The 24,372-nt window shown below is 41.0% G+C and overlaps 1 protein-coding gene across 4 annotated transcripts; it reads left to right on the top strand.

The window, feature by feature from the left end:
* Positions 1-257: 257 nt before the first annotated feature.
* CTTN (cortactin) lies at positions 258-24,144 on the top strand. 4 transcript variants are annotated; one of them, XM_064657155.1, is made up of 17 exons: positions 258-391; positions 3,075-3,158; positions 3,425-3,498; positions 4,550-4,679; positions 7,009-7,119; positions 7,835-7,889; positions 8,406-8,516; positions 9,380-9,490; positions 10,099-10,209; positions 11,493-11,603; positions 13,299-13,354; positions 14,461-14,530; positions 14,999-15,147; positions 19,990-20,079; positions 20,172-20,361; positions 21,242-21,313; positions 22,344-24,144. In XM_064657155.1, the coding sequence occupies exons 2-17, from the start codon at positions 3,075-3,077 to the stop codon at positions 22,478-22,480; spliced, it is 1,662 nt and encodes a 553-aa protein (XP_064513225.1). In that variant the 5' UTR covers positions 258-391; the 3' UTR covers positions 22,481-24,144. The 4 variants fall into 4 exon arrangements, with proteins under 4 accessions (XP_064513225.1, XP_064513224.1, XP_064513223.1 ...); XM_064657153.1 differs by lacking the exon at positions 8,406-8,516 and having other exon boundaries at positions 284-391; XM_064657152.1 differs by lacking the exon at positions 11,493-11,603 and having other exon boundaries at positions 284-391.
* The last annotated feature ends 228 nt before the right edge of the window (positions 24,145-24,372 follow it).

Here is a 24,372-nt window from a genome sequence, read left to right as displayed (position 1 = left end):
AAATAGAAAAAGTCTGTTCCAAGCTGCCCCAAATTCCCCTGGCCGTTTTAAAACTCCTGGTGGTGCATTTTTGGAATAGCGCTTGTACAGCGCATTCTTCACAGCGATTTAAAGAAATAAGGGAAAGAGCAGCTGCCCTACTGCCTCCAATACACACATTTATTATGACAGTGCCTCCCATCCCGAGTGTCGCTCCCGGGGGGCGGTGTTCCCGGCACAGCCCCGCCCGGGGGCGGAGCGCGGCCTGTCCCGTTCCCACCTGGAGCCGGGAAGAGGAAGTGGGAGCTGGGGAGAAGCGGAAATTGCAGCAGCAAGAGCCGCCGCCAGCCCGGGAAGCACCGGGGCGATCCAGGGCCGAGGAAGAAGAGGGGGACGAGGAGGCGGCGGCACCGTGAGCGCGGTGGGGCCGGGCGGGAGGGGCCGGCGAGGGGCGGCCGCGGAGCATCCTGCAGGACCCCGAGATTCCTTCTGCCGGCAGGGGCACAGCCGGGGCTGCGTGGCTCCGTCTCTTTTTTTTAATCTTATTTAATGTTATTTAAACTCGGCGAAGCAGCGCAGCGCTGGTCACTAGAGAGGAGAGGAAGCGTCTTCTCCGGGACGCGCCGCGGTGATGCCGCGCCGGGGCTCTGACTGCCACACTCCCGAGCCCCCTTTTCCTCGGTACCCTCCATCCGGCTTTGCTCCTCTTCACCTTGAAGCCTCGGCGTGCTCCTCCAGGAGCTCGTCCCAAGGCCCTGGGAAGGGGAGAGTTCCCCAGGGCGCCGCTAAAGGCGCTGGGTAGGATGATGTGTCCGCCCATGAGTCAGGAGCGGGGTTGGCCGCATAAATCTGCGGTGTAGATTTAGGGTCAGTTTGTGTTCGAGCCGCAGCGTTTTGCTTTTTCCTTCAGAAATTTGGCCACATGAACCACTGAGTCACAGACAGATCATGTTTCTCCTCGGTCTGCCCTGGAATTGATGCTGGAAGAGAGGCCGAAACCAGCAAAAATTCCTGCTGGCTCTACACTGAGATCTCTTGTCACTGCACTGCTTCGCTCTCCCGTTTGTAATTCACTTCGTATAGTGCAGGGTTGAGGTGTGGAAAAATGTTGGCGTTTATCCGCATAATTTAGGAAGAAACATGTTGGATTCTGGATTTTGCATAGAGGAGCGTATGAAATCCTTCTTTGCTGCGCTATTGTTTGTGAGAATTCCAGGAGGAAGCAATGAAATCTAGACTTTAAGGATCCAGCTTTTGTTCTTTTAAATATCTGAGCACAGCTGAATTTAGGAAACACATCAGTCAAGTGAATGTATGAATCAAATACATGGGGGAAAAAAGGATTTTGCACTAAATATGTAGAGATTCGCCATATGCATATGTACCTGTGCTTCAGCTCTTGTCACTTGAATTCCATTTCTAAACATCTTGAACAGAGGGTTGGATACAAAGCCATCCCTCTTAAGAGAAGTTACAAAGTTAGAACCTGGATTCCATGTTGAATTTCATTATTGAGCTGTTTTGAATCTGCTTTCCAAGGCTTTGCAGTTTTTTTGATGAGAGATTAGATTTTAGTAGGAAAATGTAGGAAAATCTGAAACACAATCACATCATAGAATGCTTTAGACAGGATATTCTAAATACAGTGATAAAATACCAATGTTCTAAAGGTTTATGTTATAAACTTGTAGTTAGTTTTCTGCGCATGAAGTACTGTTCCTTAATAGCCAGAGGAATTTGGAGATGGAAGACCTGAAGGAGCATAAGGGGAAATATACTTATCAGGATGTCATCTGCTCTGCTTTTACACCCTCCTCCCAGGCTGCTCCATCATTTGTTACCTTGGTGTTTGACTGTCAGTTTTTCAGTTGTTTTCATTCATGTTGCCAGTCCTGAAATTTCTGAAATGCTCCATAAAACTGGCTCATCAGCTCATTCTGTCAGGCTGTAGAGCAAGCCTGACAGAGCGAGTGGTGGACTTTACCCATGGATTATTATTTATGCATTTAAAAGGGATTTTTCATTCCACCTACTGAATTATGCTTGTGTGAGTGAAATAGCCTGTGACAATCATCCTTATAATCTATTCTTAATTAGAAAGATAAAGGTAAGTGGACAGAATGATGATATGTGAAAAAACTGAGCTCTAGTAGAATAGCAAAGAAAAACCCTTTCTCTGACGTGTATCTGAAAAGCTGGGAGAACAGGAGGCTTGTTTTTTGATGTTTTAGTTTTGCTTTTTAGAATTTATTTGTCTTGACTTACTTAGAACAAAGGGTGTAACACACAGCCACATTCCAGGCAGTTCAGGAATTCTGCTAACTAGTCACATTCAAAAGTGTTAATTAAAAGCATCCAACTTGATACTCCACAGGGGATAAAGTTTCCCGAAAGTGAGATGCCCCAAGTCATTAACCTCGTGGAAGTGCTGAATGTTGTTTCTGGATGCCATTGCTTGCCTTTTTATGAGTCTTGCTTCCTGCTCTCGGTACTCCAGCTCTTTGCCTCTGTTTCTCCTGAAATCAGGCAAGATGCTGACTTTGTTCATGTGTCTCAAAACACAGAAACTTATGTTCTCTGTTGCTGGATTGTGTGCAAATTCTTACAGTTGTTTGGATTTCTGTCATCATGCTGAAATTCATTACACAACACATGAGGTTGTGCAGGTATAATGTAGGTTATACAGCCTAAAGAACAGTATTGATCTCATCATTATTAATGACTGGGGAAAAACCACCTATTTCCACACCTTAACTATATGCACAGGATCTAGAATTAGAATTTAGAAGTGGATATTGGCTTGGAAACCTGTTTGAGGAGAAGTCTTTGAGTGCAGTGAAGGTAGATGAAAAGACACATATTAATTTGAGCAAGGGAAGGCCTCTTTGTTCTCTTTGAAATCATGTCATTGATGGCTCCTAACCTTTTTACAGTGCAGATAGGTCAAATCTACTTTCACTGCAAGTACAGCTTCTGGTGGTGTGGTTAAATAACATATTTTACTGGGAATTTTGGGTTGCATCTCCAGCAGCTTGCACATAAATGAGTTGATATGTGACTAGAGTGTGACCCTGCTCGTTCTTGTGGTCTTGCAGATGTGGAAAGCGACTGCAGGCCACACTGTTTCTGTCAACCAGAATGATGGAGCTGATGACTGGGAGACAGATCCAGACTTTGTGGTATGAATTTTGGATTTCACTGACTCAGTGGGAGTGTGTTATGTGGCATGTTAAGAGTAACTCTTTGGCGTGGGAGCTGTGTCTCAGCAAAAGAAACTGATAGGTGCATGTTCCTGGAAGTGAAGCAAAAGTAAAGCTGGTAGTAGCTGCCTTTCTAACTCTTCTGATCTCAGTGATTGCTGGAGGCTTTTCTGTGACCTCTAAACTGCAGATAACCGGTGATTTCTTTGGGTTTCTAACTCTTTTTTTATGTATGTCCTTCACAGAATGATGTGAGTGAGAAAGAGCAGCGCTGGGGAGCTAAAACTGTCAATGGATCCGGCCACCAGGAGCATATCAAGTAAAGCAGCTCTCCTGTGGAATTTATTAATAGTCACAATCCCAGGCAGCTTTTAATCAACTCATGTTCTTGGTTACTTGTGCCTTCATAATTAAAACAAGAGTCCCTGTAGAAGATTGATTATTTTCCAGGTTGCTGGTCTTTCAAATCCAGACAGTATCTTCAGATCTCAGGATCAGAAATATGGTATAGAGACGCTTAAGTCTTTCATTATCACTGGAAATGTAATTTTTCCAGCCTCCTTGTCTGGAAAGTTTCTTTGTTCTGCTGTGGTAAAAGAGCAAATAGCTCTAGGGGAGAAGTTGAGTGATCTGAGCAGTTCCAGTTTGGTACTTTAAAGAAACATTTGGACTCTTAATTCTTAGGCTTTATTTAGAAAACTGTTACCAAACTCATAAAAGCTCCGGTGAAGTAACAAATAGAGCTCTCTGATAGAAAAGCAAATGAGTATCACGGAGTGCTATGTGAACAGAAATTACCCATCTCCTGAATCTTGTGTTTCTTGCAAATTTATTTCTTATTACTGTGAGTTCAATTCCTGCATATTGTAAAGGGTCACTTTGGGAAGAGGAGGTGCATGTCCCCTCACATCCTTATTTAGCATTACAGTTGTGCCCAGTTAGAATTAGTCCTGTTACCGTAGGGACTGTATGATAAGAGATGACCCCTGTTCTGAAAAGTTGCCATCTAAATAAAAAGCATTGGAAAGAATTTAAATTAGGACAAGAGGGAAAAAATACGTTTCAGGCACATATCAGTTCTAGGTAATGGATTGTTCAAACAGCAAAATTCCCTTCCATATTAATCTTAAAACCAACAGTTTTTTTTCTTTTTTTTTAAACAGTGTTTTGCAGTGGAATAAATCTAATTTCTCAGAATACGAGCAAGTTTTTTGTGCACTGAAAAAATGGGAAGGGCTTGAAAAATACAAATTGTCCAACTTCTTTTTGAGATAATATTTTTGTCATCTCTTTATTTTGCATCTTTTTGAATTTGTCTGCTGAAACTTTCTTAGTAAAACTTGCTGCTTCATTATCATTGTCTTTTAAAGTATTCATCAGCTGAGAGAGAATGTCTTCCAAGAACACCAGAACCTCAAAGAGAAGGAGCTTCAAACAGGACCAAAAGCTTCTCATGGCTATGGAGGGAAATTTGGAGTTGAACAGGATCGGATGGATAAAGTAAGTGTGAATGAGGCTTCCCTGGGATGATGGGATAAACCTTGCCTTGCCTGTGGCCAGCACCACTCTGTGTGTGAGTTAAGCTTGGTCCAGCTTTGCTCTGGGATGTGCAGTGGCTGCAGGTGCTCTGTCTTTACAGCAAGTCCCCCTGGAGTCAGGATTCAAGTTTCTAAATGTGTATTTCTAAATTAACAAAACGCTTCATGCATTAATAAATCCAGTACTATCTTTTTATTTTGATGCTTTGCCAGCTCTTCTGTGCTTATAGACAGATATTTGACAAAGAATGAAGGAAAGGGTGTGCTGCTGCCTTTAAATTAGAGGGCAGTTCTTTTAAACAGTGGTAAACTGTCAATAGTGACAAGTAAACTGAGTATTTAATATACCATTGTAAAATGTCATTGTACTTCAGGTCAGATGGTAATGTTTTATATAAGGAACTGATAGCTGTTTACTATCCACTGTTTAATAATTCTTAATATAATTCTTTACCCATCTAATAATCAGGCATATCAGCTTCTTGCTACTTTCTTACATGTACTCTGTTAGAATAAGAATCAAAATATTCCTGAATAAGAAAGTTTTCTTACTTCATTTACTTTTTGGGGTTCTGGTAATTTGCCAGCCTTAAATTTTTGCTGGATTCCTGTATTCCAGGGTTAATTGCTGTGTAGTTCTCAATGGGCCTCTGAGAACCTGGGCTAACGTTTGAGTCTGGGAAAGTAGAGCACATCGAGCCATCAGGCCTATTCTGCTGCTGCTCTCTAGTGTCAGCAGTTTATCCCTCACCTGTGTCCATGGGGAAAAATGAAAGGAACAAAAGTGAGCACCGCTTCCTGTAGGCCAGAATTAATCATGGTGAAAACATGATGGTCATGCCCATCTGAATGATGCTGGTGGCAGGAGATGTTTATGATTTATTTTTATGAGTTTTATTTTTTGTAGTGCTTCTAGGTATTTGATGAAATGCAGAAAGTTCTGGTAAGAACAAAGCAAACAACATGCTTAAATCTTCCCTACCTCAACTGGTGTAACAACAGAGAGATCATGTAAAACCACCTAGAAGCTAAAATTTCCAGATCTTCGTGTTTTCCATAAATGTAATGAGAAGAATAAAGGGAGGTGGGAGCCTTTTCAGTCACATTTAACAGTTATTCTACTACAGACAATCTGCAAAATGAACAAGAGTATGACTGTTTCAGTCAGGAAGAGAAAGGAGCTTTTGTGATGCTTATAAGTTGAAGTAATGTCCTATTATTGACATCCTCATTCTGTTACCTGGCAATTACTTCAGCCCTAATATTACTTCAGCAGTAATATTTTGCTTTCCTACCTGCTGGGAATGTTCCCTCCATCACCTGTGTGGAAGAAAAAGGGCAGACACTGTAAAAACCACATTATTTAGGTGTCTTGACACCTTGTGTCCTCACATTAATTCGCCTTGGTCCAGCTGCCTGATGCAAGATAAGCAAGTGTTGGATTAAACTGACGAATTCCAAGTTATTCTGGCCAGTGCCCAGTGTTAGCACAAGGCAAGAAAAAAGCATTTTTGCTGGGTTAAGTAGCACCTTGAAGATGTGAGGCTTCCAGCTGGGAGGGTTTCCCAGCACTAGGTTAGTGTAACATTAGCAAACACTGCTTGGATAGACTTTCATGTGTGTAATTACATATCCCTGTGTCTTACCTGAAGCCAGTCATGGTGTGGTGTAGCTGAGCCTCTGCCTGCTCTGTTCAGCTCAAGTTCCAGGGCCAGGCTCCAGTTGGAGGCTGCAGGGCTAGGATACCTTTGGGAGCTCCGTCTTGATGTGAATGCAGTGCTTTGTGTTGCGATGCCATTTTGCAAGTGAGGAGAAAGTATGGAGAGAAGATGCCTAATTCTGATTTATGCAGGAGATATGGGTGCCTCCCTAAAAGAATAACACCTAGTTGTATTTGTATTTGGTTGCAGTCCCATATCAGCTGCAACAGATCTGTAGCTGCAAGGCTGCGTATTTTATCTGGAACTTTAAATTCTCCATGGGCACCATCATGACTCTCACCATGTCTTTCTTATTTTCATTCCTGTGCTTCTGAAGTACAATTACAGAGCATAAAATAGTCTCCATAAAACACAGTCATTGCTGTCAGACTCTTGGCACTTCCCTTGCCTGGGCTGTGTTGGTAAAGACTTTCCAAGTGAGTAGGAATTCCCAGGGAAGTAGTTTCAACAGGAGGAGTGCCAGTGACATGTGTTGGTAACAGCTTAAACCCTGGTTACTCGGTGCAGTGTTTTCTCTTACATACAGAACTGTGTGGAACTGCTCCTTCTGAACTTAACAATTTCTTTTAGTCAGCTGTTGGACATGAATATCAATCCAAACTTTCCAAGCATTGCTCCCAAGTGGATTCAGTGAAAGGGTTTGGAGGGAAGTTTGGAGTACAAACCGACAGAGTTGACCAGGTAAGCGATTTCATCTCCTGCTGCTGATCCTCACAGTCCTTTAGTTTCTCCTTTTGTATGTGTAATTCCAATACCTTAAAATGCTGGTGTGGTCTGCTCTGCTCTTCCTGCTCTTTTAGAAGTTTAGTAGCAAACTAACACTGACTGTAACAGAGATAAATTATTGTTTAGAGCAAAGCAGGAAAAAAAACCCTTATGAAAAATTGAGATTAATTGAAAAGAGATGTGTGGTTTTTTAATTAAAAAATTAATTTCATTGTGAATTTAAAAATTAAATTTTTTTGTGTGTTTTTTGACAAGGTCAGTGTGAATGCTATAGAAGGAGGGATTTGGGGATGGTTTATCCTGTATCTCAACATGAGCTACTGGGCAGGATAACTTGTTAGCCTGTTCCAAGAATCTGTAACAATCCCTGCATGGAAATGCTGAATTTCTGTTGTACTGAATTGCTGAACCTGTCAAGACTAGAGTTTGTTGCTGGTACAATTTGCCTTAGCAAGGGAGGACAAAAATCCTTGCCATGGACACATGCACTAAATTACCATGTAAATGAATATGGCCTGTAAGTTAAGTAGGTGTTTATGCTCCCAATCAAGAGGGTCAGAGCAGTATGGAAAGACACAGGAGCTTTCAATGCTGTTTGTCCACTGGAGTTCATGCAGTTTTTCTTCTAATATCTAACTCTGTCTCACACGCAATTTTATTTCTCTACCAGTCAGCTGTTGGGTTTGAATATCAGGGGAAGACTGAGAAACATCCCTCCCAAAAAGGTAAAGTGGGCAGGTGGTCACCTCTCTAGACACATTTTCTATAAACAATAGAGTAGATCTTTATTCTTTCACTGTATGTAAAATACCTTATTTAGTGAGACCTCTGCATGACATTCTCAGTGAATCAGATGTTGGGTTTGGTAGAAGAGAAGATAAAAAATGTATTTCAAAGCAGTTTCATGAGCTGATGAGGTTTTAAGGCGAGGAAATAGTGTGTCATTGAGAGTCTTACTTTTCTTTTACAAGGAAGGTTCAAGGACATCTTAGAAATACTGGGAGTTGTTCTTTGGAATATTGCACCCTTATGGAAATAGGGAGCCAATTTAATAGGAACCACCATAAACTATAGGACTGCTACCTGTCTTATTTTTGTGTTCAAGATTAAGCTTAACTTTGTGTGCTAAAGGCTAAAGACTTAATAGTCAGTTCTGAAATAATGTTTTTTGCCCCCCCCTTTCAGTTGCTAGGTTATGATGTATCCATGAAAAGTGTCTTCATTTTATTTTTGTTGTGCAGACTACTCAAGTGGTTTTGGTGGAAAATACGGAGTACAGGCTGACAGAGTGGACAAGAGTGCAGTGGGGTTTGATTACCAGGGGAAAACTGAGAAACACGACTCCCAGAAGGGTGAATAGACACATTAGTGGCCTCATACTCTGATGTTGTAGGCAATGATCACAGGCTGTGTTGTAAAATATTAATGTTTTGGCATCTCTTGCACTCCCAACCTGCTGAAAGGTAACACTGAATAAAATTTATGTTGCTGAAATCTCTGACTTCTGAAAAAGACACCTAAAATGTAAGTTCTGCCTGGTTTTAAGTGGTAATCCAACTGCCATTACTTTGGAAGTAGGGCACATAGTTTTACAACTTCTTTTGAAAAACTGTGGATTAAAGTACTGGGAACTGTAAGCAGTTTAACCACCACAGAGAAATGCTTCTAAAAGCGTCATCCGTCTGTAGATTAAAGCATTTATCAGTTAGCAGTGTTTAGAGTTAACATTGTGTTGCTAATCAGGTTTCTAGGCATCTCTGATCAAAAAATCAACGATTTTATTGAAAAATTGTGACATTTTTGCCATCTATTTTCTGTTTATCTCAAAGAAATGTTTGCATTTTAGAAATGCTGAACAAGAAGAGGGTGTTTATTTAAAAGCATCCAGACTGTTGCTGACATGGGTTTTGAAGTTCACTGTGATATAAGTGTCTTAAGAATTTTATTAAAGAGTCAAGTAGCTGAATTGCTGATATTACCAAGCAACTGAACTACTGACAGGATTCTATTTTATTTTCCATCCTGGAGAATGTAATCTGAAGGATTTATGTATTCTGAAGGATTTATGGCTTCAGTGCTTGAAATCAAGTTTAACTAAGGATGTCAGTGCTTCTTTTAATACATGATGTAATGTTAGCAGCTCTGATTATCACAATTTTTTAAGGTAATATTTTGGTTATTGAACACTTACAAAATTCTTCACTCTTATCTCTAGATTATTCCAAGGGCTTTGGTGGTAAATATGGCGTCGACAAGGACAAAGTGGATAAAAGTGCTGTTGGCTTTGAATATCAAGGCAAAACGGAAAAACATGAATCACAGAAAGGTTTTTATCATCTTATTTTAAAAATAGAAGTTCAAATCGTTTTAAACTTGGGAAAAATATTTTGTTTGTGGGGTATTTTTTGGGGTGTGGGTTTGTTTGGGTTTTTTTGTGGTAAATGTGTGTTTGCCCCTTGTGTGTGCAGATTTTGGATTGCCTTAAATGAAAAGAAAGGCATTGTAAACTCTGCCTGATTTTCACAACCCGATTTCCAGGGGACCTTGGTTATTGAAATAAATGCATAATTGCACAGATCTGTTTTATTCAGGGGCAACATCAAGTCCTTCATTCTTTTTATATCTATTGTGCATATATTTATATGTGTGTGTGTGTGTTTTAGATGGAAAATGCCTCAGATTCTTCAAATCTTTAAATATTATTGAGTCTGTGTGAGATTTTTGGTGATTCCTTGCATTGTAATCCCAGAGTTATTGCCTGTGTATCCTTCCTTTCTGTTGAGGAAGTGTAGCAGGGTGAGTGACAGATGTTATCATTAAAAGTGTTATCATTAATGACAGGGCAGCTTATCCCATAATGTTTTGGGTTTTTTTAATAAATACTGTTTACAGTCATAAATTGCAACTATGTTTTCTGCAATTTCATGCACACAGATTATGTGAAGGGGTTTGGAGGCAAGTTTGGTGTGCAGACAGACAGACAGGACAAATGTGCCCTTGGCTGGGACCACCAGGAAAAGGTGCAGCTTCACGAGTCCCAGAAAGGTACATCAGCTCACAGCTCTTTGTTGTTCTTTTGGGGTTCCCTCATTTTGAGTTTCCTGTTCCCTGTGTGAACCCTCCTCCCCTGGTGTCTTTGGCCACAGTTACAGGAGCTGATATGAGTCTCCTTTTTCTGTGTTGGACTGGTTGCTTTGTACTGGTTGTACTGGTGTTTGAAAAGCAGGTTTAACACAGCTGATACCGAGTCCCTGAAAGCTCAGACTTAGTGCTGAGTTCTCTCTGGAGAAGTTTTAAGAGTCTACAATTAGCCTGGATTATTTTTTCCTTTTTCAGTTCGCTCATGCAAAGCACAGATTTGCAATTTCTTTGTACTTACCACAAATAATGTGTTATGGATATCCCTATTTTCATGCAGCGGAAATCTGATATCTAATGTTGTCCTTTATCATGGCCTGTGAAGTGCTTATTCCTGTGAAATACTTGGTAGCCAGAAGAAAAGCTGTAAAATACAACAATTGCTCCCCATCACTGTGTCTGTCACCACCCTTAACTTGGAGAAATTAATATTTTTAAATTAAAGAAATTAAAACTGACCCTCAGAATATTGTTCTGTTGGGTGCTCCAGCAGATTGGTTGTGAGAGGATTACCTGAAACCCTTTTTTCTGTGCCCTCCCTCATTTCATAGCACATATATACAAATATATATATATATATATATATGTGTAAATGTTGTTCCTTAGGCAGCAAAAGGGAATGATCTCTGAGCTGAAAGGTTTTTTTCCTCTCAAGCTGTGTGACAGCAGAAATATTGCTCCTTCCTTTAAGCAATGCTCTGTATATATATATCTGGAGAGTAGTCTCTGTAGACCCCATCTTCACACCTCTTTAAAAGTCAGATCTCTGTGCAAATGTTAACCACACTGATGAAGGAAGCTCATTTTATTCTCTTGTATCTTTTTTTATTTGTTCTGTTTATTCTCTTGTATCTTTTGTTGTTTTGGTTTGGTGAAAATAATATCTATGTGTCTGTGTTCATAACCGTGATCAAATGCAAGTGCGTTGTGCACTATGGATGAAAAATGTTGAGAAATGCTTTTTTCTGTGACTTCAGAATGGTGTTTTTACATCTGATAAATCATGTTGACGTCTTCCTAATCTCAAATTGAAACTTTTTTTGGATTTACTTTTACAAAAGTGTCTTGAGATTTTTTCCCCCACCATCCAAAATGACTGAAAATACTGCAAAAAATAATTTTGAGTGTCTCTGACTAAACTTCTTTATTTTCCTCCCTCCGTTTTAATTTATCACATGTGGCTTTTTCAGACTATAAGAGTGGTTTCGGAGGGAAGTTTGGTGTACAGACAGAAAGGCAGGACCCATCTGCTGTGGGGTTTGATTACAAGGAGAAACTAGCCAAGCATGAATCTCAACAAGGCACCATTTTCACTTGTTACTTTCTTAACAGTGCAGGCACTTCTCACACAGTCTGGAATAGTTGTTTGAGTAGATCCATGCTAGGAATGTGCAGACACTTTCTTGCGCTTCTATTCCTCCATGATCCAGCAAATATTCTCCCATTTTATTCTTAAAATGTTATATCAAGTAATCCTGTGTTCACGAAATATATGCAGTGTTTAGTTAACAGTTCTGCAAAATCATGCATTTAGTGTGATAATAACAACTTTGTTGTCAGGATGATGTTAATGAAGTCATGCTTAGCAGTTTAGAGTCTAAATATTAAGTTTTGCCTGGACAAATTGGTGGGAAAATAGATAAGGACCATGCATGTAACCATTAACAAGCAGTGGGTTATGGCAAGATCTTTTAGAAATTATTATGATCTTTAAAACAAGAAGTAGGGAATGTTTGTGGTTCTTGGGTGAGCAAATGCTGTTATAATGCTCTCTTTATCCATTGTGAAATAGTTGGGGTACAAACCATGAATTCCTGGTTTTCCGTTATCTTAAAGTGAGGAGTCTGGATCAGGAAAATGTAAGTGTAGTATATTTATTCTGGCTGAAAATACATACAAAGCTGGAGAAAATGAGGTTTTTCATTCTGATGTGCTACAGTGACACAAATCAGACTTTTAGAGTGTCTGATGAGCCTTATCAGAGCCTGAATACAAACCCTAAAATAGCTGGCAGGGAGACCCAGGTGTTTTGAGGGCTGAGAGGAGAACTGTAATTGTATTCCAGGGATGTATAGGAAAGCCTGTCCATCTACAGAGTCTAAGGGCACATTCCTGAAGCTCACTGCCACCCGAAAGGGGTATTTTTCCAGCCACACAGTCTTGCTGCTGCTGTTGTGCTGCTCTGGTGCTCATCAGACATTCCTCAGAGTGCAACTCCCTGGAAAGAGGAGAAAACTACTCTTGTTATTGTTTTTATTGTTAATGCCACTAGTGAGTTAATGTGACTTGGGAGTGTATAACAGGTGCAAGAGTCAGCCTGAGGTGAGAGAAAGAGTGAGCAGGTCAGGGGTGGCGTGAGACAGCATGGCCACCCCATTTTTGTGGTGGTGAGGTGTTGCAGGCTCATGCTCTCTGGTGGAATTGCCCTTTTTCCGTGTGTAGAGCAGGAGTTATTACCAATTACTTTAATGCTCATCAGTTGAGTATCATAACCAAATCCACTGGAACAAGAAATTTGTTCTATTTTCCTGCCATTCATAGAATTTACCAAGTTTAAGAGTGAAAAATAAACACCTCTGTGGTCACTGAAGACAGAACATTGCTCCTTTGAGCAAAGCAAACTGGCTTAGGCTCTGTGATCCCTTCAGAGGGCTAAGAATTGGTGCTGTGAAAGCCTGTGTTACGGAAATGATGCATTAGAAGGGCTCATCCCTTACTCCTTGCTTGATGCCTTATCAATCCTCAGCTTCATGTTTACTCAGAGAATGCATGTGGGCCCACGATCTGTCATCTGCTGGTGTTACCTGGAGGCTCTTGCAGTTCTTGTGTCCTTCCTGCACCAAAACCAAGCTGCATTTTCTTTGGCTGCTGTCACTGTGCCTTCTGCATGCAGCTGAAATGGCTATATGCATCTGAGATGGCTGTTTGCATTTGGCAGGAAGATGGGAGGGACAACAAACTCCCTACTCTCTGACCCATTTTTATCCTGCTTTTAGATTATTCCAAGGGATTTGGAGGGAAGTATGGTGTGCAGAAAGATCGGATGGATAAGGTGAGTTGCTCAAGACAGTCATGACTTAAATAGGCTGTAGGGGTACAAAATAATCTCGTTAGATCTGTAGTGCTCAGCTCTGTCTTTCTGGGTACTTCTCCAGTCTTACAGTAGATTTCTGTGCTTTCCTAAGTCTTCAAAAAGCAAGTTTATACACACAGAACCACTTTATACACATCTGTGCATGTGTACATATGTGTAGTGTATCTGTTAAAGTAGGGGACACTGAAGGAGGGAAATGAAAGAATAGAAAAATTAATACAAAAGAATAAGAAAATCCGTAAATTTCACAATTTTAGTCATGTCAGCTAGCTAATGTCTTATATCTTGAGGAAATGCTTTTAGTGGGATGCTTAAAATAGGTGTCCGATACCTACCCAACTTTGCCCACTTTGATTATCAGGGACCTTCTGCTTAGGAGAATTTGTTTTGGTGTTTAGAACAGTGAAAGATAGGGCAGTTGATACCCCCTTTTCTACCTGTCTGCTTTCTAATTTAAGAAAATAGAAGATGAAAAAGTCCTCACTGAGATTTATCTACTAAATGAATTTACTCACAGCTTTTTGTAGGACATTTGAAAGTGGGAAAATAGCAAAGTTTGAAAGTCTGTAGCATTTCTTTAACTTGTGGCTTCAGGACTTGGGACCATTCATTTAAAAAAACTCATATTTTGAATATTTTTTTCTAAAATACTTGCTCAGTTTTAACAATATCTGCTTCTTTAAGGGAACTGGAGGCTTTTACAATGGTAGAAATCCTGCACAATGTGAATTAGAACAGCAACAGCTACACAATATATGTTTAGGACATTACCTCATTTATAGTTCTGATGAGTCATCTATTAATAAACTACTTTTTTTTTTTTTTAATTAATAGGATTTTTATGTGTTTGAACCTGCCCCTGAAGTTTAATTCTTTGGCAGTTTGACTTTCACAAAGGGAGCAATCCTTTCCGTAGCTTTGATTCTTCTTGATTTCATTTGATGTTCTGAAAAAAAGCCTTAGGGACAGTATCACAATAAAATGTCACAGATCGAAGCTGCCTGAATGTCTTCATGATTGTTGTGGGTGTTTTAAAATGTATTCTTTTTTCTCCTCACTGTTAGAATGCAGCAACTTTTGAAGATATTGAGAAACCAACATCAACTTACCAGAAGACCAAGCCAATAGAAGCTGGTAAGGCATTGGCCCCAAATCCTTGATGGAGCAGTGCTGAGTAAAACTGCTGTATGTGCAGGTCTCTAGAAACCTCAGCCACTCTCCCTCCTCCCTTTAGAGGTTGTTTTGGTTTGTTGAGGTTTGTTTTCTCTTTTTTTTTAATTCCCTTGGGGGTCATCAGAGTTGAGGAAGGGAGAATAAAAAGCATCAGAGCAGAGAACAGACTGAGTACAGGAGTGGTGGAGGCTGTACCATGAAGGAGAGGAGGGATAAATCTTACAGAGGTTTTTCTATAAGAGAAATGTGCACAAGAGGTTTGGGCTTGGAAGGGAGGAGGGAGAAAGAGGGATAGAAGGACTTTTTTTGAATGGACTATGAGCTCAGGGGGCAGAAAAGCAGAAATTTGTACCGAAAACTCATTTCAGGCCACCTTTATACAGCTCCTGAAACAGCATTATTTGACTTGAATTCTTTTCCATGTTGCAGTTGCTAATAAAACAAGCACCATCCGAGCTAACTTTGAAAACCTGGCCAAGGAAAAGGAGCAGGAAGACCGAAGGAAGGCAGAAGCTGAGAGAGCACAAAGAATGGCCAGGGAGAAACAGGAACAGGAGGAGGCTCGAAGGAAACTGGAGGTCAGTAAGATTCAAATCCCACTTGAGCAGCATGTCTGGTGTGTTTCAGTGCAGTGCTAGGAGAAAAGGGAATCTTTAAGAAAGATTTTTTTTTTCAACTGGGCTTTAAAGCCGCTTGTGTTTTTGACTGTGTTTGTTCCTGTGCTTCACCTGTGTGTGACTGCAGCCATCCCTTAGTGTGCATCATGTGTGTACCAGCCAGCACACAGGGGGATAGGGTAACACTTTAAAGTATAGAATTTCTTTAATTAGCTTGTCCCAAAATATACTAATTTTGACCACTAATCCTTGCAGCCTGACCTTTCCTTCCTGTACTTCTGCCTTTTGGTAATACCAGATTCCCTTGGCCATAATGGAGCTCATAAAGGGAGAGAGCTCTGTGGTCCTCGAAAGGCTCTGCTTGTTCACAAAATTTAACACCATGGTGGTAATTGGTGAAGCTGGTTTTTTGGAATCAGTGTTGTGGAAGATGGAGGTGGTACCACTCACTGGTATAAGCACACAGCCAGGAGATTAGGGGAAGATAATCTTGCAAATGTTAATTGATTCTGAGTTTGGGAATTAAAAAAATCAGTTTAGCTTTGGTGTGGTTTAAAGCTTTGTGATTTTTTGTGTTATTCATAAGCAAGATAATTCCAGAAAGTGTTTAGTCAGAAATTACATTTTATCAGCTTTATAGGATTTGCATATCTGGTGAAACTCTGCTGCTTAGGTGGAAGGACTAGTGAGTGCATTAGTAGTGATTTGTCCTTTGTGTCTTGTTCATTTGCCTTGTTACACAGTGAACTGGGGTGACTTGTCACCAGTAACCCAGGCCAGTAAGACCAGTCTGCAGCTGGGTGACCTTCTATGCAGGCTGCTGCAGGTTCAGAGCCTGTGGCAGTTTCCCTTGTGTCCCATGCTGGTATTTTGATTTGATGACCTCATACTTATAATCTGTAATAACCCTGATATTATGGCAGGAATAGGGAAGCAGTTGGTGCTGGAGTAAGAATAGTCCCTCTTTTCCCCTTCTCCTTTGCTTCTTCTTTTACAGATATCAGTTTATACTAGAGGAGACTAAGCAGTAGACACACAGAGATAATTTTTAAATTCTGAATAAATGCTCTTTGGCCATACATGTGCACTGAAACACTGTGTAACACTTATGCCCACACATGCTCCAACCAGTGCTAATAGAGTCCCAAGCAGGTACAACCAGTAGGGAGATTGAGCAGGTCCTGATGAAAAGTACAAGAGATGCCCAGGAAAAATGACCTTCCTCACCATCTTCATCATTGCATCTTTATGTGCTGAAGAGACCTAGAGGAGGAGAATGCTTTCTGGGAACCTCCTCACTGCTCTTCTTGTCTGGCTGTGGGAGGAGTTTTCCTACTTGCTTTTTTTTTCTCCTCTTTCTTTCCTCTCTTTTGTTTTTATTTTCTGCCAAAGGTATCTTTCATTGTTAGAGCTAACATGTGCCAGCAGCCGCAGCCCCACTAATAAATCTTCTTGTCTCAACGTCCTCTGTGAGACATCTGGAATCCAGGAAAGACAGATGGTTTCTCAGATCTCTTTGGTCCTCTGACTAAGAACAAATAGGACAGAGCCAGGGGCTGGTTTCTCAGATGTGGTGGATACTTCCCCTTATCTGAAGGCTGCCACAGGATGTCAGGGTGTGGTGTTCATCCCATTCCATCAGTATGGTCTGATTCATCACAGATTTAGACTTGATGTAACTTAATTTGTTTTGAGTTTGAAAAGTGTGTGGTAGGCTTATGGTAACCCAGCTCTGATCTTCCTAAACTAAGAGAAATACACTGCATTGAAACCCCACGTTACTCAGATTAATTAAGCCTGCCCAAGCCAGTGTGGCAGCTCAGGCGGCACTCTCAAGGCACCCTTTTCCTTATAGTCACACCAAAGTGGAAAACTAATCCTAACAAATAAACCATAATTTGTGTTAACTAGACCCAAACTAGTTCCCCTGCCTGGTTCAGTGGTTTGGCTCCTCAGCTCTGCTCTTCAGGCCAGTGCTGTGTCAAATAGCTCTGTAGTTTTGCTGTGCTTGTGTCTAGTTTGACTTCTGAAAACCTCTGGATTCCTTTTGAGCTGTGTTTGAAGCTTGGGAAATTCTGCTTTTATAGGATAAATCAGCTCTGTACATTGAAAGTCATCTGCTTTTTTTCCCAAGATGTGCACTGTGAGCATAATATTCACTGTATACAAGTCTCACAAGTTGAGTGGGAGTTCAACTGTGTGTATCAGTGATCTCTTCTAATGCTGCCTTTCATCCATCTGCACTTTTAGTACCTTCCTCCAAGCACTATTTGGGTTTCTTTACTGTGGTAGAGAAAACTGGAAGAGGAGGAGATCGCAGAATGGTTTGGGTTGGAAGGGACCTGAAAGATCATCCAGTTCCAACCCCCTCCCTGGGCAGGGTCACATTCCACAGGTTGCTCAGGGCCCCATCCAACCTGGCCTTGAACATTTCCAGGGGTGTAGTCCACAGCCTGCTATAGATACTGAATGTCTCTCCATTAGACTATTCCTGTCACAATGCAGTTGGAGCCAACAAGTGAGGAGATCATACAAAGTACTCAGGCTTTCTGCTTACCTTTCCCTTCCATTGCATGGGCTTGTAGTCTGGGCTGAGTGGGGGAAGTAGTTCACCTGCTCCATTGGCTTTCTTGCCATTCATTTTGGGTGATCAGATGTTCACAAGTAAGATCTATGGATGGGCAGTGGTGAATTTAGGCTTTTGTTACCGATTTCTCATTGCAGTTTCCTCCTGCTGAGGAAACAGTTCTCCAAAAGGATTTAAATGTAGTTCCACAGATTCTCATGAGTCATTGATATGCTATGTCTTTTTTTTTTTTTCCTCCTTGCTATCTCATAAATTACATATTTCTTTACTGGTATTTTTGCTGTAAGTGTGGGTTAAACTCAAGCCATTATGCTTAATTTTTCTTATGCTTCATCAAAGATTCTGTTGCCTGGACACATTTGAAGTTTTTTCCCCCCAAAGCTGATATTTAAATTTCACCATAACCAGATGATTAATGTTCTTACAGACTGAACGTCTCCATGGTTAATTGTGGGATTCTGCAGACACTGGGAGAGGGGGGATGAGGTTGAGGGGAGCTGAAGTGGCACTGCTGGCACTGCCCCTTGCTCCCAAGCTGAGCATGGAGAGGGCAGGAATGTGACCCACACCATCCACAGATACTGCAAAGGGTGGGAATGGACTTCGACTTAGGTAAACTTGGTTTCTTTAAGTGAACTTCACACAAAAGGAAGAAAGTCTCACTTTTTACAAAGTATGTGGGCACATGTACTCCCACAATGGGAACATACATATGGGCTGCGTTCCTTCAGGAGCCCTCTTTGCTAGTATTCCCGGTTTGCTTTCCGCATATGTCACGTACTCAAACGGTGCTCAGGGAGCTCTTTGACGGCTACTTTGAGTCGATGGTGCCTCATGATTTCATTATCTTCTGCTGCCTTGGAGAACATGAGACATTTCACTGTGTGGCAAAACCCAGCCTGAGGGGGGGTTGTGCAATCTAAATATTTTACGGCAGTCTGTCCTAAACTTCAGTCTGGATTGCAGAGTCCCATTTCCTAGGACAAATTAGTCAAACTGTTGCCATGTGTGACATCATTAATGGATTGATGGTATATAATTTGTCCCCAAACTTAGTTTTGACTTCTGATAATCACTTTGGTGGTGCTTTTTCATCTGTAGCCCAGGAGTTGGAAGTGGAGGGGAGGATTTGCATTAGGACAGACTTTTTCTAGAAGGGACAGCACTAAGCTTTGAATTGTCTTCAAAGCTGGCTCTGCTCTCAAGTCACACTTTGCTTTCTTTGTTAGATGTATTTTTTTCTGAGCTGTGACAAACAAAGGAAAGAAAGAATTTTTTGTAACAGAATCCTGTCTCTGGACTGTGATTTCTCCTGAGAATCCTTTGGGGATTTACAGCTTGATGGACCTGAACTACTGGAGTGCACAGATTCCCATAACACATATTCTCTCTTCTTTTTTTATAATAAAGACAGCTTGGCCCTTGATTCACAGTTTTCCCCTATGGTAAAGAGAGGCAAAATGAAATAGCTACCTGACAGCCTTCTTTTAAGTCATTCCAGCAACGTAGCATTTCTTGTGCTACAGTGTCCTGGCTCCCTAATGAGTGGCTTTCTAGGGATTATGGATTTGCCCTCTGGATTCACAGGTGGGATGGCACAGCATGAAGTGCTTGAGTGCCAGATTTCTTTGTGTCACAGAATACAATAGCAATGCTGCTTTTATTTCTACCACATCTAACTCTTCTGAATGTTTGAATCCCTCACTGTCAGTATGTAGGACCTACTTTTGTGTGTGCTATTCAGGCAGGATGTTTTGTAGACCTGCAAGAGCTTGCAGGACCATTTCTCACCAAAGATAACGGATCAGTTGCACAATTAGGACATGTGGGCTTGAGATTCTTTAAATTTAGGCTAAAACGGGATGTGAGGCCCAGCCAGCTGGTGAACAGAGTGAATATAATGAACACCAAAACCCTGCAGCTCCTATGGAAATGTGCCAGAGAACAGTGGTTTTTAAACACATGCATGCATATGTACTGTGGGGGGTTTGTTTTTTCACTTTTTTCTCTTCTGCTTTGTTGTATTTCTGAGCCTCTGCTGTACAGCCAGTCTCAACCTTCAGCAGGTCTAATGATCCAGCCAGTCCAGTTCTCTGCTCCCAGAAGTTTATTGCAGGATGTGCTGCCTCTCTTTCTTAGTGGAGGGTTGTTTCTTGTTTGGTGTCATCACATCAGTGATTAAACTGCACTGAAGTTTTACTTTCTCCTCAATTCAGGAACAAGCTAAAGCCAAGACACAGACTCCACCACCCTCTCCTGTCACACAGCCAGCTGAGCAGAAGGCACCCTCCAGCCCAGTGTATCAGGTGTGTTGGAATCACTTCCAGGATATGTTTTTTGATCCTGAGTGTAGGAATCTTTAACAAAACCCTGAAGAACCTTACCTGTCTCTCTGCAGGATGCAGTTTCCTACGAGGCAGGGTCTGCCTACAAGAATTCTTGCTCCTCCTATCCAGCTGCACATGAGCCAGAGTCTGGCTACAAAGCTGCAGAGTCAAACTACCAGGAAGCAGTGAGCCAGAGAGAGGCAGAATATGAACCAGAGACTGTCTATGAAGTGGCAGGAGCAGGAGACCATTACCAAGCAGGTAGAATGTTTGTTTCTGATATGAAAGCCTTTAAGATGAATTTTATTGTGCAATAACTTAATGAGTAGTTGTGCTGGTAGCACACTGTCCTAAGTTTTAAAAAGGCTTGTTCTGATGAGACTTTTTAGATTCTCCACCAGCAAACTTTAATTAGAAAATTAAGATATGGCCAGAGCAAGGTTGAATTTACTTAATTTTAGTGAGATGATGTTGGAGTAGTTACAGTCCTCTCTAGGGTTTCAGTTCAAAAAGAAATTTAGGGGTAACCGTTTCCACCCTGTGGAATGTAGCTTAACTTGAGAACAAAGCATAGAGATGGAGATGAAACGTGTGCTGAGCCAGCAGAAAATTCTGTCAATACTTCTTGGAGTTAGAAATCGATGTGGTGTGTTCTGTGCCTGTGAGAGGGTGGAGTAGGGATGTATGAAACTACTGAAACTGCAAAAATAAGGTTCTTTTGAATTCTTATTTTTTTCTTACCTTTTCTGGTTATTAAATGAGATGTGAAGAATGAACCTGCTCTAGTACAAAACCAGGGAATTTTAGAGAGGCCTCTTTGTCCTCCCTCCAACTTCTATTAAACTTGTATTAAATATTCTCTTACACAGTAATCTTGGGCTCAGTTTTGTTCTGTCACATTTTACAGAAGCATTATAAGGATTAGCATCTTTATTTTCTACTGTCTTAAGTGCCTGGTTTTGAATGCTTCCTTCCAGGCTTTAATTGTGTGTGATTTAGGGGAAAAGTCCAGTTCAGAAGGAATGTCATTCCTTGCTTCCTATGTGGGTTAGCAATGGAATTAAAGGAGGAGCACGACAGAAAAGAATTCAGGATGATGGGTAGTGTGCTTCGTGTTTTGATTTTTGTCCTCTCTCTTTAGAAGAAAATGCTTATGATGAATATGAAAATGAACTTGGAATTACAGCCATAGCCCTTTATGATTATCAAGCTGGTAAGCAAAGCTCTTCTTTTTAACCTTTGTCTTTGAAATCTCTATTCTGCACAGGTAAGTCTGGATTTTTCCTTTGCCTTATTATCTTTTGGTCTCCTGGAGTGGTATATGAAATGAATATCTGAAGAATTAGGAAACCAGTGATTTAATAGTTGAGACACTTTTGAAAACTCATGTTTCTGGAAATGGTGGGACTTTTCAAAATCTTTTTTAACCAAGTGTTCACACTCTTCGTAGAATCCTAGAATGGGTTGGGTTGGAAGGTGACCTTAAAGATTATCTTGTTCCACCGCCTTGCCATGGGCAGGGGCACCTTCCACTAGACCGGGTTGCTCCAAGCCCCATCCAGCCTGGCCTTAGGCACTGCCAGGGATAGGGCAGCCACAGCTTCTCTGGGCAACCTGTGCCAGGGCCTCACCACCCTCACAGGGAAGCTTTTTTTCCTAATATCCAATCTAAACCTACTCTCTTTCAATTTGAACCCATTCCCTCTTGTCCTGTCACTACTGTAAATAGTCTTGCCCCATCTTTCCTCTAAGGTACTGGGAAGTGCCAAAATTAAGTCACCCCAAAGCCTTCTGTCTTCCAGGCTGAACAATCCCAATTATCCCAGCCTTTCATCACAACACAGGTGCTCCATCCCTCTGATCATCTTGGTGTCTCCTCTGGACTTGCTCCAACAGGTCCACTGTCCTTCCTATGCCCCAGTAGCACTGCAGGTGGGGTCTCACCAGAGCAGAGGGGCAGAAGCCCCTCCCTCCTCTGCTGCCCATCCTGTGGGATGAGCCCAGGAGACATTTGGCTTTCAGGGCTGTGAGTGCACATGGCTGGGTCATATCTTGCCCACCATCACCCCCAAGTCCTTCTCGGCAGGGCTCTCCCTAAGCCCTCAGCGTAGGGAGCTGCTTGAAATCTCAGCTGGTTGATCCTATTGTGGTTTTTTGGAATCTCTGGTTGATCCTGTGGTAGTTTTATTGGAATCTCTGGCTGCTCCTGTGTGAACACTGAGCTTCCTGAACTCTCTCTGCAGCGGGGGATGATGAGATCTCCTTTGACCCAGATGACATCATCACCAACATCGAGATGATCGATGACGGCTGGTGGAGGGGGGTCTGCAAAGGCCGATACGGGCTCTTCCCTGCCAATTATGTGGAGCTCAGACAGTGAGGAATATTGTCCACTGGTTATGCCTTAATTCCCCAGTCACATGACTTAATACACTACAGATCATGATGCTTTTTCTGAGGACAGAGGGGGGGTATATACACATATTGCTTTTATATTTAATCCTTTGCTGATGCTTTTTAAGATGTTTATGCCACAGAAAATCGCTAATATATTGTAACAACTATGTTTTGTCACTAAGGCTCTTCAGATTATTTTCATGCATTTGGGAACGTTCCTTCTCTGCCAAATTAGCAGTTGTCATAAAAAAGCCTTTTGGAGGACAGTTAGTTTAGCTGTCTGTTGTGATATTGCATGTTTTACTCATAAGTGAGCAGATTTACTTCAGTGTTTAAGTCTAGTTAGTCTTCCACTAAGTGTTTTCAGCTAAGAAAATCATGGCTATGCAGGTTGTTTGCATTTCCACTAAGAGGGAGTGGGGAGGACTGGGGAGGTGTATAATTTTTTTCTTTTCTTTTCCAGATAGTGCTTGAAAAAAACAAAGAGAATGTTTGAAAGCTACAGCTAATGGTAGTTAATCCAATACTGTCCAGTATTTATGGAATATTAATGTTATGAAGGAAACAGTCTGGTACTTTTTCCTTCTCTGTTAAAGTGAAGTTCCTTGGCTCTTGCATTGATTTTTTTTTTCTCTCTCTTTTTTAATTATTTTTTCTTAATCCTGCTCCTCCTGCTCATGTTATCCCAGAGGAGGGCTGCAAACTCTCTAGCACTGATTGTCCCAAATTTCTTTACTTTTTGTTTTTGCTTCACTCTTCTCTTTCCCAGGAAAACTTGGAAAAGTTACTACACGAGTGTTAAATCACTCAGCAAGATTCTTGCTTGTTCAAAAGGAAACTGGTATCCATATCTGTGACTACCTGCAGGAATATTCTCATTGCTTTAAATGGGAGAAGAAGAGGCAGGATGGGATTGCAGTTGTGTTCTGTGTGCAGTGCATAGCAGGAATGGCCTGCTCTGCAGTAGTGACATTTTATGGTACCATATTGAAGTCAAGGAATGTTAAAACTAATAATTAGATTCAAAACCCATATAAACAGTCTGTCTTTTGAAACCATACAAGAGACAACTATACTTTTTGTATGTTCAACAGAAACTGCCAGTAATGTTCTACTTAACAACAAAATTAAACCTGGTAGTTTGGGTTTTTTTGCCAAACCTGAAAATCTTGTCATTCTAGAAAGCTTACCACTGCAGATTTAGGGTCCCTACCAAAGATAGCAAGTTGCATCTAATAGTGCACATGTTCAATATATGTACTGTCTGTTTCCACCTTCTGATCAAAAGGAAAATGGCAAAACTGGTGTAGCAGTTAAGAAAGAATGCAAAGAATTTTTATAAACTCTAAATTTGGACCAATGAAATATAGAAGACCTGTATAAAAATGGTAAAATGTGTAATGTGTCAAGGAAGAAGGCATCATGTTAACCAATTCTTGGGATGGTTGGGACAATCCTTAATGAATGTCATATGTGTCTCATGATTATTATTTTTTTTTCTCCTTTCCATGGTTTCATTTTCTGTGTCGTATTTGCATTATTAGGGTTGGGTTTTATATGCAGTTTATTTTATCCAATTTTGCATAGAACACATCATAGGGATATGATTTTTGTAAATTAAATATTCAATAAACTTTTTGAACCATTTGCATGGAATATTTTGTGTGTTTTTAAATTGCTTTGATAGTCCACCTTGTCTCAAGCTTATCTGGGACTGGTTTTGCTACAAGGAATTGTATTTCCTATGGAGAGCTGTGGTGAAGGCACCTATCCTTCTAGGTTGCTGCTGCCTTCCACATACTTCCCTTCCTCAAAACCCCATTTGCTTTGTCTTTTAATCCTTTTCCCATGTGGAAATATTTAGATCAAAATTAG

The sequence above is a fragment of the Pseudopipra pipra genome, chromosome 6 (genome assembly GCF_036250125.1).
Source record: "Pseudopipra pipra isolate bDixPip1 chromosome 6, bDixPip1.hap1, whole genome shotgun sequence".
Taxonomy (NCBI): domain Eukaryota; kingdom Metazoa; phylum Chordata; class Aves; order Passeriformes; family Pipridae; genus Pseudopipra; species Pseudopipra pipra.
This window is presented reverse-complemented; position numbering and strand designations above follow the sequence as displayed.